The 12,504-nt window shown below is 36.3% G+C and overlaps 1 protein-coding gene across 1 annotated transcript in view; it reads right to left on the bottom strand.

The window, feature by feature from the left end:
- The window catches only part of PALS1 (protein associated with LIN7 1, MAGUK p55 family member), a 99,664-nt gene that overhangs the window by 19,373 nt on the left and 67,787 nt on the right, over positions 1–12,504 (bottom strand). The window contains 4 exon segments of the mRNA XM_017878584.1: positions 9,231–9,308; positions 10,255–10,416; positions 10,723–10,869; positions 11,383–11,460. Of these exon segments, the coding sequence (XP_017734073.1) occupies positions 9,231–9,308; positions 10,255–10,416; positions 10,723–10,869; positions 11,383–11,460 (465 nt within the window).

The raw sequence follows: 12,504 nt of genomic DNA, 5'->3' as shown, positions 1-12,504 counted from the left end.
TATGTTGTCCAGGATAATCTCAAATTTCTAGCCTCAAGTGATCCTCCTCCCTCAGCCTCCCAAAGTGTTAGGATTATAGGTGTGAGCCACTGCACTTGGCCACAATTTTTCATTAGTGCAAAGAAATGTAGTTGGAAGAAAGGTGTTAAGTAACGGTGTTTTGGGGCAGTATTTTCTCAGGCTGATCTGTTGTCTTCTCTGTTGACTTGCAAATATGTACAAGGATACAACACTGTTCGCAGCTACAAGCTGAGATACAAGGTGCCTCAAAAGCGTGAGAGGAGAGAAATATAATAGAATCCTGACCTGTGAAAACAATGACTCTGCAATAAGGTATGCAATTACCAAATCACAGCTACTGGAAAAGGTACACTTTGCCTTACCACATCTCATCATCTAAGCAGGTGAATATGAGCTTCCCTGGGGCTGTCAGTTTCTCTTGACCCCTCTGTCAGTCCAACTATGCCTTAAACTCTCTTGGTGTTTCCTTTAAAGGATATGTTCACGAAACAAGTACACTACAAAGGACTAAATATAACTAACTCCAGTTTATAATCAATTCTTTTTTGTATGCTATGTAGGCTTTGACATATTATTAACGGTATAAGTTATAATTTTTGCTAATAATGTGCTTTTGGAAATCAGAATAAATCAAAGAATTGTGCTATTCTACTTAGCATTAAGGGTGGGTAGTAACTCTCATGAACAATATAGTTTATATTATAAGCTATTTCGTATGCCATTTCTTCCAGTATGCCTCTGTAAGATATGACAGACTATTCTTACTTCTAAGAAGTTATAAAGGAATTAATATTCCCTTTAACTTCTCCATGTCTAATTTTTACCTAACTTGGGCAAGTTGTATGTGACACTTCCAAAATCTGTAAGAAACCTACTTCATCTAATGAGATCTCACACATATTTGTAATGAGCATTTCTGCCCACATATTTGCAGTGAGCATTTCTGTCACACATAGGTTAAATTCCAAGTTCAGGCTCAATGAACCAAGCAATAGATGAACAACCTAAGAATTCAAGGTCCATTTCTATCCAAATGTTATTTGGCTCTGGCTTTCTTTTTTCTTTTTTTCTGAGATGGAGGCTTGCTCTGTTGCCCAGCCTGGAGTTCAGTGGCACAGTCTTGGCTCACTGCAACCTCCACCTCCTGGGTTCAAGCTATTCTCCTGTCTCAGCCTCCCAAGTAGCTGGGATTACAGGCACTCACCACCACACTCAGCTAATTTTTGTATTTTTAGTAGAAACAGGATTTCGCCAGTTGGCCACACCAGTCTCGAACTCCTGACCTCAGGTGATCCACCTGCCTTGAACTCCCAAAGTGCTGGGATTACAGATGTGAGCCACCACACTCGGACTTAGCTTTCTTTTTACTCTCACCATAATTGAGGTAATATGTAATAAAGATAATGCCAGCCTGCCCCAAAAGGGGCACTCTTTAAGCACTTGAGACACTGACTAAAATGAGTAGTGTCGCTGAGAGACTATAAGAAATTGGATAAAATGCTAAGTGATATAGATAGATAGATTAAAGATAGACAGACACAGATAGATAATGGCTTTTAAAAATGTTTGGCTTGTCATTAAAGAATATTTTCTAATTTCAAAGAAATATTTTATTAACTTCTGTAAATAGGAAATAAAGCTAAGTCCTAATATACAAACTGAAACTAAGGTTAAAAAATGATCTACTTAGAAATATAAAGATAAAAAAGTTAAATAGCTACAAGTAAAACTTGAATGTTATTATGCCTTTTGGGGATCACTTTTGATATATTACACAGGTACAAAAAATACACATTATCCTAAGTGTATAGCATAGTGAATTTTCACAAACAAAACAGACCTGTGTAACTAGCATCCAAATCAACAACCAGAATATCACCAGCACCTCAGAGGCCCTACCTGGTCTCTTTCAGTCACTACCCATCCCATCCCCTCCAAGGATAAACATCATCCTGATTTCTAGAAACACTGATTAGTTTCCCCTGTAACTTAATTCATATAAATGGAATAGCATAGTACATAATCTTGCACCAAATATAGTTAAGATACTACATCAAATTTGAAAGTGTTGTGCCGCATCCTAAATGGAAAGTGCCCTAAAGAGCCTTGTTCTAGATGTGAAAAAATACTTTTTATTAAAATCTTGAAATCTTTGTCAGTCAGCACTAAAAATGAATTTTAGAAAGCTGTGTGGGATAGTAGTGAATCAAAACACAGTTAAGAGATTGAGCAAAAAAATGATAAAATATATAACCTTGGTATGAGGAAAAATCTCATATGTAGTATTATCTAGAAATATATATATATTTTTAATCTGTGCTTGAGCACCATCCTATCAATTAATAACTTCTAGAATCTGTTTGTTACTTTTTTGCCCAAAAAAAAAAAAAAAAAAACTTGAGATTCTAAAATGGAATTTTAGGCATCACTTGGGGTAGTGGAGAGATCAATTTTACCAGATTTTTCAAATTGGTAGATTTTACCAGATTTTCAAGTACTTCAAATCAAAGTACTTGTCAATCTTGATTGATAATTTTATCAAATAACGTTCTGAAAGCATACCAAACATGTTGTTTTCAAAGTGTTTTGCTCAGATCACCTGCCTAGGATGTTTATTAAAATGCTGAATTCTCATGCCACACCTCAGACTCTCAGAATCTGAATTTTAATCAGGTTCCTTGGGTAATTATTAGGTACAGCAATCTTAGAGAACTACTACCCTGAGAGAAATTAAGAAGACCACTGAGGAGGGAATATCTACATTTATGACCATTGCCACAGGCCAACAAAATCACCCAGAGATGCTTTTCCACGTACTCTTGCCTATGCAGTTCTCATCCCTTAACTATTCTGATTTAACTGGCTTGGAATAGGGCCCCTCTTTGTGTAGGCTGGGAAGAGAACATGCTTTACCTACATGACAAGTTTATATAGTCCTATCTAAAATATACCCTAAAATTAAGAGAAAAAGCTCTTACTTTCCTAAAATTAAGAGGGAAAAGCTCTTAATTTTTCCTAAGGAAAATTTATTTCATATCAGAAAAATTAACGATTTGAATGAGTTAAAGTCTGAGTATTGCCTTAACAGATACAATACGACTTCTACCCATATATTCCACTGATTAATTCCTACCAGTTCTAGAAGTTTTCTCCACCAATCTTTCCTGTTAGTGGCAAAATTATTTTGTTTCTCATACAACAACAAAAAAAGCCACTTTAAAATGAAGGAGATAAGCTGACCCTCATAGGAAAGATCCAGGTTCTCATAATGCTGTAATAATACTACAACAGTATATCTGATCAAAACAGTATTTGGCTTCTGAACAAAACAAAACTTTTGTTTACATTTCAAATTACAGAACTGTTTGGATACGATTATCTTCCAGCCCAACATTTTCTTTTTCCTTTTTTTAGTATCTATAAGCTGTTCACATTTGAAGTCCTAATGATGAAATGCGGATAGGGTACAGGGATAATGATTCATCAGTTTATTTACATTTTTTTTAGGGATCCAATGTTCCAAAATATTGTTTTTCAACCAATCAAGAAGGCTATTTGAATTACTTAATAATAAAATTTGTCCTACATTGTAATTTGGGATAGTAAGTAGAGTAGTACATATATAAAATATGGGAGGGGGCATGTTCAATGTTTTTTAATTGATAAAGGTGTAAAATAAAATTAGCCGGTGGCAGAGTAGATGGTACTTGTACATGGTACAGGGTAGCTGTTATCCCAACTACTTGGGAGGCTGAGGCGGGAGAATCACTTGAACCCAGGAGGCGGAGGTTGCAGTGAGCCAAGATGGCACTGCTGCACTCCAGCCTGGACAACAGAGTGAAACTCTGTCTCCAAAAAAAAAAGAAAAGAAAAGAAAAAGAAAAAAATCTTTTGGAGAGTACTGATCTAAAACTCAGGATCCTGTATTCCACTTGCTCAATGGACACTCCTTTGGAAACGTACAAATTTGCCACAACCACCTGGACAGTGTACTTGGGAGACAACTTTGGGATTAGCTTAATGGACAAGTTGGTACCTAAGAAGGTAAGGCTATCACATAGGTGACACCCTCAAAATCAAAGAGAAAAAAAAGAAAGAAAAAAAAAAAGAAGTCTGTTTTTTCCCTTTTCTATTATGTCTAAGTATTAGGTTGGCTTTTATACTTTTTATACTGCTTTTTTTTTTCTTTTTTTTTTTTAACTGTTTTAAGTTCAGGGATACAAGTGCAGGTTTGTTACACAGGCAAACTTGTGTCTTGAGGGTTTGTTGTCAGATTATTTCATCAACCAGGTATTAAGCCTAGTATCCATTAGTTATTTTTCCTGATCCTCTCCCTCCCTCTACCCTCTACCCTCCAAAAGACCCTAGTGTGTGTTGTTCCCCTTTATGTGTCCATGTGTTCTCATCATTTAGCTCCCACATATAAGAGAACATGTGGTATTTGGTTTTCTGTTCCTGTGTTAGTTTGCTAAGGACAATGGCCTCCGACTCCATCTATGTCCCTGCAAAAGATATAATCTCATTTTTTAATGGCTGCATTAGTATTCCATGGCGTATATATGCCACATTTCTTTATCCAGTCTGTCACTTTAGGTTGGGTATTTAGGTTGATTTCACATCTCTGCTACCAAAGTATTTTTCTTTGTAATTTTATTTTATTTTTTCTATATTTTCTATATTTCTTACTATTGCAGATTTATCTTTAACTCTTAAAGTTCACTGCAGAAAACAGTGAAAGTGACTCAAGGAAAGCCTTAACAGCATCAAGCAAGTTTTTAAGTATCTCCCCACAACACTAGAATTCCTACTTTCCCCCATCCACCAAGAAATATCTTTATTAATACATTTTATACCTATAATGGGAAAGCAATGTATGTGATAGCAGTGGTTCTCAACTTTTCTTTACAACAGTTACCTCTGTAGTGCCTGGCACAGAGTACATAATCATAATAGCTTTTATGTATTAAACAACCAATAATCTGTTAATTTTCTGGTACATATTCTGTAACTAATAAGCAATGTGATCCACCGTCATTTAAATACACTCCTTGTTAGATTATGGCATTAGACTAAATGAAAAAATTCCATTCAGATAAAGGTCTATTATGTCCTCCCTACATATTATTATAGAATAGAATAATCTAAAGTTTTACAAACTAGTCTGGGAAATCCAATCCTTCCTTTTTTTAAAAAAGGCTGAGAGAAGGAAACTGCACAGTTTGAATACTGTATCCGTTTCCTAGGTCAAACGTGCCGGTTACCCAGGAAGTGAAATACAAAGGTGCCAAGACTCTTGCCCTCTGCTACTGAAAGAGCAGCCACTGATTGCTATGTGTGATACAAAAGAAATTTAAGAACTCAAGAGAGTACTTCTCCTGACACAGCTTATTATTGCCATACATGACATCATAATTCAACAAGTGATTATATAGGAGTTTCAGATAACACTTATTTTGTATATCTGTCTTAAACGCGCTTCTAACATCACAAAACATAAATCAGAAAGATACCTGCTGCTGCTCTCAACAGATGCTGACCTCTACCATAATGATACTCAATAAATTGGTTCTAATTTCTTTAGATCATTAATTCCATAGATAATTATTCTGCCTATGTCAACCAAGATTATGATTTCCTATTACTGTTTCCTTTCTGGACAGCCTCAATGAGCTTTAATAACAGCAGTTCATTTTAAGCCAGTTAGGTTTGACAAAACTTGGCAAGATACATTGCAATTGAGAGTTGTTCATAATAAAAAGAGAAAAGAAGGGGCTGGATGTGGTGGCTCATGCCTGTAATCCCAGCACATTGGGAGGCCAACGTGGGCAGATCACCAGAGATCAGGAGTTCAAGACCAGCCTGGCCAACATGGTGAAACTCTGTCTCTATTAAAAATACAAAAAAAAAAAAAAAAAAATTCAGCCAGGCATGGTGGCGGGCGCCTGGGGAGGCTGAGTCAGGAGAATGCTTGAACCCGGGAGGCAGGGTTGCAGTGAGCCGAGATGGCACCACTGTACTCCAGCCTGGGTGACAGAGCAGGACTCGGTCTCAAAAAAAGCAAAAAACAAAAGAGAAAAGAAGAAAAAGAAAAATACTAAATATCTGTCTATTCTGAAAAGATCCCTACTTTAAATATGAAAATAGGCCGGGTTTGGTGGCTCATGCCTGTAGTCCCAGCACTTTGGGAGGCCAAGGCGGGCAGATCACCTGAGGTCAGGAGTTCAAAACCAGTTTGCCCAACATGGTGAAACCCCATCTCTACTAAAAATACAAAATCAACCAGGCATGGTAGTGCATGCCTGTTATCCAGCTGCTCGGGAGGCTGAGGCACGAGAATTGCTTGAACCTGGGAGGTAGAGATTGCAGTGAGCCAAGATTGCACCATTGCACTCCAGTCTGGGCAACAAGAACGAAACTCCATCTCAAAAAAATAAAAATAATAAAATAAAATAAATAAATACAAAAATACCTTAAAATGCTGTATTTTTGGCTGGGTACGGTGGTTCACACCTGTAATCTAGCACTTTGGGAGGCCAAGGCAGGTAGATCACCTGAGGTCAGGAGTTTGAGACCAGCCTGGCCAACACAGTGAAACCCCATCTCCGCTAAAAATACAAAAATTAGCTGGATGTGGTGGCATGCACTTGTAGTCTCAGCTACTTGGGAGGCTGAGGCAGGAGAACTGCTTGAACCTGGGAGGCGGAGGCTGCAGTGAGCGCAGATGGTGCCACTGCTTGCCTCAGTGACAGAGTGAGACTCCAACTAAAAGAAAAGAAAAGAAAAGAAAAGCTGCATTTTAAAAGGGATAGACCTGGCATTTTGCTGTTTCTCCCACTTTCTTCCTTTTTAAGCTACTTCATTTTCCAGTTAAGTAGTTCCTGAGATTGTTCCCCATGAACCTATATTCCTTTGGTTTTCAGATTAAACCAGCCTTTTATTCTTAATCAATAATGAAAGGTAGGAGTTAAATAACCACTAAAGGATAAGTAAGTTATTTCATTCTTAGGTTGAAACAATGTCTAAATTAATTACTTTGATATTCTGTTTTGTATACAATAAGAATCAACAAGTTTCAAGGTAACACTTCGATTAATTTTATCCATGAAAAAAATGGCTTTTCTTTTACAGAATTCCAAATTCTGCATGAATAGCAGGAAAAAAATGTTGAGAAAACACATCTTGGCTGGGCATTGTGGCTCACATCTGTAATCCCAACACTTTGGGAGGCTGAGGCAGGTGGACCGCTTGAGCTCAGGAGTTCAAGACCAGCCTAGGCAACATAGTGAAACCCATCTCTACCAAAAGTACAAAAAATTAGCTGGATGTGGTGGTACGCATCTGTGGTCCCGGCTACTAGGGAGGCTAAGGTAGGAGGACTGCTTGAGCCCAGGCAGTCAGGGCTGCAGTGAGTCATGATCACACCACTGCACTCCAGCCTGGGCAATAGAGCCAGATCCCACCTCAACAACAACAACAACAAAAACAAACAAACAAACAAAAAAACATGGCTTAACTTCCGACATTCATTCTAAAAGACAAAAGTCATTTGCTCAGGAGGGATGGATTATTGTAGATAAGTAAGTAGGAGCATATTCCAACCCTCCTCTGTTATGTTTCCTCAGTTTGCAGAGCTACTTTTGAAGTTCAGGGCATAACACAGAAGAGATACAGGGAACCGCAGAATGCACAGAGAATCAAGCTGTTTGAATTCAAAGACAAGCTATATTTCCTCATTTCTCTTCCTACAAAAAATTGCAAACATAAAGTAGGTTGCAGATACAATATCAACTTCAGTATGTTCTGTAAAAAATGAAGGGAAAACATGGAATGATAGCCAAACTATAAAGCATATCTGTGATGAAATATTGAGAGAAAAATGAAACTGTGTTGTTTCTTAAACTGCTATGCTTTAAAGTTAAGAATAACAGATGCAATACATCAAGCTTCCACGTTAATTCAGCACTTCAAAGTCTATCATTTTTAAATAGCTTTATTGATATATAATTCATATAAAATTCACTCACGTACACAATTGGACGGTTTTAGTATATTCACAGATTTGTACCATCATCACCACAAACAATTTTAGAACATTTTTATCTCCTCAAAAAGAAACTTGGAACTGATTAGCAATCACCATTCTCTCATAACTCCTTATCTCCACATCTAAGGAATTACTAATCTGCTTTCTCTCCTACAGATTTACCTGTTCTGGACATTCTATATAAATGAACCAATAAATGACCTTTTGTGACTGGCTTCTTTCACTCAGCATAATTTCTTCAAGGTTCATCCATGTTGTAGCATATATCAGTATTTTAGTCTTCTAAAATTATCAAATAATATCCCATCATACATACATATTTTGTCTTTCATTCATCACCTGACAGACATTTGGGTTGTTACTACTTTCTAGCTACCATGAATGTTGCTGCTGTGAACATTCATGTAGACATTCTTATGTGAATATATGTTTTCAGTCCTCTTGGATATATACTTTGGAATGCAATTGCTTGACCGTATGGTAATGCAGCCTAACTTTTAATAGATATAGCTGAGTAAATGTCTAATAGAACAATATACTCTAAAATAAGGGTTGCATATACTTTTTAAAAGCACTTGCCCCACCCCATATTAAGTATAAGTTAAGTTAACCCACCTGTAACTACCAAAAAAAAAAATTCAGAAACTGAAATTATTTTCTACTTTTATTTTAAAAAGGTACAGAGTTGGCTGGATGTGATGGCTCACACCTGTAATCCCAGCACTTTGGGAGGCCAAGGCAGGCAGATCACATGAAGCCAGGAGTTCAAGACCAGCCTGGCCAACATAGCAAAACCCTGTCTCTACTAAAATACAAAATTAGCTGGGCGTGGTGGCATGTGCCTGGAATCCCAGCTACTCAAGAGGCTGAGGTGGGAGAATCATTTGAACCTGGAAGGCATAGGTTGCAATGAGCCAAGATCACACCACTGCATTCCAGCCTGGGCAACAGAGAGAGACTCCAACTCCCACCTTCCAAAAAGAAAAGGTGAAGAGTTTACTAATTTAAAACATTGATAGTTCATATTTATTTAAATAAAAATGATTGAATTTATCTGTATTTGAGTACAGGAAACACTTACTGACATTTCTGTAACAGTAAACAGTAACAGAAGCAAACAGCAGCCATGGAACACATAGATAATGAACATTTAAAAATCACTTACTACTGTTTCCTTGGCAGGAGGCGGCTTGATCTGTTGACTGGGAATCAGAACAAAAGTCAAAGTACCATGCATATCAGACTGTAATAGAAAGATCAGATTTTTAAAATTTGTATTTATGAAAATCATTCCATGATTTTATGATCTATATTCCCTAAACTGGACTATTTCAGAACCCCTCCACAGACTTAAATGACCTGAGGCACTTTGCTCTACCAAAGCAATGAATGGGGCTGGGTGAAAATAAGTGTGTGAAGATGTTTCTAGATTTTACAGCAGAATCAGCAGATAGCAGAGATTCCACTATAATAACAGAAGCTGAATAACTAGGACCATAAATATGGTCCATGGGTATGTACAAAGTGATCATAAATTGCCCTCAAAAGATGTCCATAAATGATTTTGTGATTATACTAGCACTATCCAATAGAACCTTCTCCAATGATGGAAATGTGCTATTTCTGTATCTTAATAATGGTAGCCATTAGCTACATACTGCTTCTCAGCACTTGAAATGCAGCTAATGTGAATAAGGAACTGAATTTTAAATTTTACTTAATTTAAACAGAAATAGCTATATGCAGCTAGTGATTATTATACCGGACACTGCAGATCTATAGCACTGTTATTATCTAATATTATTAGGAAAACAACAATCAATTACAGATAATAAAATAAAAGAACACACAAAATCATGCGGACACAGACTTTGTTTTGTTACTGTTTCCCAAGTGGCTAGTGCATATTAGGCACTCAATAAATATGTACTGAGTGAATTAATGAGTTATATTACTGATTCCAGAAAAATAAAATATATGTGATAGTGATACATCAGAAAGTAGAAAAATATCAGTGGTACCACCCAAAATAAAACTGCTAACAAATACTGTGGAACAGTTATATCATGGAAAAATCAGGCTAGAAATCATCCAGTGCTCATAACAGTTACTTAAAAACTATTTTATTCTAAAGTCTAATAAGAGCTTTCTAAAAGCTATCAATCATTCTTCTAGCTGTGTCAACTTACCAGCAAGTCAAAAACCTCATTGACATCTTTCCCCCGAATTTCAATGCCATTAATCTCTAGAACTTCATCTCCTTCATGCAACAGACCACTTTTCTCTGCAGCACCCCCTTTTACTATCCGGCTAATGATGACAGAGTCCATTTCATTACGAACTGTAGCACCCTAAAAAAAAAAATATATACATATATATATCTCTCTCTCTAAAACAAAATAATATGATTTTGTTAAGTATTTCTTTATTTTTAAATTCTATTTTTTTCTATTCAACAACACTAACCTTCAGTTATCTTAAGAAAAAATTTATTTACACAACTAGAGCAATCATAATTAGATTTAAAAGTTGACCATTTCCCCTACACTTTCCACTTCAGAAATACTCTATTCATCAGAATTCTGAAATTAACCAGACTTCTGAAGCACACAACAGCAGAAAATGCACTTGTTTAAAACAGTATGTGGGACACTTACCAATGGAATATCACGAGCCTTTTCTATACGAACTATTTTTACAGTTTCTCCTCCATATTGGCCAATACTTTCATAAACTCTCTCATCTGTAATGGGCTCTAGCTGCATTTCCTGCTCAGCAACCTTATCGTGGGCCAGTAAAAGTGCCTGTTTCAAAGAAATCCGTGGTATTTTAAGTAATAGCATGATTTAGTTCTGCACAGTGATTTTTAACCTCACTATGTACATAGTATTCTGACCATTAAATCTTTAAAAGTGCTATAATTAATTAGAGCTAATAATAAATAAAGATGTGTTAAGTATACTAAGGGCATACTCTGGAATGGGTTATGAAAGTCTAAAATGCTTATTAAACTTCATAAAATAACATCAATGTAAAGGCCTAAACACCCTAGATCATTAAAACTTACAGAAAATATAACCAAAGGGGGGAAGAATTTTGCCTAATTTTCAAAGAAAAGTTGTTTCAAAATAATTTAGTTCATTTTAAATCTGAAAATATATAATCCAACAATAACTACTATGTTATAGATGGGGTTGTAAACATCAAAATAGGCTAGAGAATGTTTGACATCTCTTCCAGCCCTGGAATCTCTGATTTAAAAAATAAAAGAAGAACACTAGAAAAACCACATATATAATATTCTGTCCATTTTCTACCTGAATATGTGGAGTATTCAGCAAAGCAGTTAGTTCTTGTCCTTCCTTATGATGGACTGGCTTCAAAACAGTTTGTACCTAACAAACAAAAATAAAGATTATTCTTCCTAGATTATAGGAAGTACCAGTAGTACCTGTATGCAGGGCCATATTTTTTCAAGTACAAATTAAAATAATAAAAAATACTTGTAAGAAATAAAATCACCAAAAAGAATTATGAGAGTTTTCAATCTTGCTATTATGGATAACAACAGTACTTATTAAAAAAAACAAACACTAAGATTTTGGTACTTATGCCTATAGACAAAATACTTCCATCTTGAAAATTTCTCCCAACATACCATAAAATTCATTAATAATAATTACATAAGAAAAGAAAACTGTCCTAACAGTTACCTTGCTATTTTATAGTTTTTAAATCATTTATGTGACTATTTAAAATCAGAGATGACAACTTAAGAGTTATAGTCAAGGCTGGGTGCAGTGACTCACACCTATAATCCCAGCACTTTGGGAGGCTGAGGCAAGTGGATTGCTTGACTCCAGGAGTTTGAGACCAGCCTGGGCAACATAGTGAGACTCTGTCTCTATTTTATAAATGTTTTAATATAATTTTTAAAAAAAAGAGTGACAGTCTAACAAGATGAATTTATATGAGTGCAATGGAACAATCACCATAACATAATGGATTACATTAAATTTCCCACAGTTGAGAAATCTTTGTCTTCCTAGGATAAACTCCCCTTGCTTATAATTTTTTTTAGCCTGTTTCCTTATCTGTAGAAGGGCACCTACTATTTATGGTGCTTCAAAGACTGATTAAGAAAATCTTAAAACAGGCCAGATGCAATGGCTCACATCAGTAATCCCAGCACTTTGGGAGGCCAAAGCAGGCAGATCACTTGCAGTCAGGAGTTCAAGACCAGCATGGCCAACAGGGCAAAATACTGTCTCTACTAAAAATACAAAAATCAGCCAACTGTGGTGGTATGTGCCTGTAATTCCAGCTACTCCAGAGGCTGAGGCATGAGAATGACTTGAACCCAGGAGGTAGAGGTTGCAGTGAGCCAAGATGGTGCCACTGCACTCCAGCCTGGATGATGGAATGAGACTGTCTCAAAA

Source organism: Rhinopithecus bieti, unplaced genomic scaffold (genome assembly GCF_001698545.2).
Source record: "Rhinopithecus bieti isolate Rb0 unplaced genomic scaffold, ASM169854v2 scaffold_11252, whole genome shotgun sequence".
NCBI lineage: Eukaryota > Metazoa > Chordata > Mammalia > Primates > Cercopithecidae > Rhinopithecus > Rhinopithecus bieti.
The sequence above is the reverse complement of the archived record's forward strand: the minus strand, read 5'-3'. Positions and strand labels throughout refer to the sequence as shown.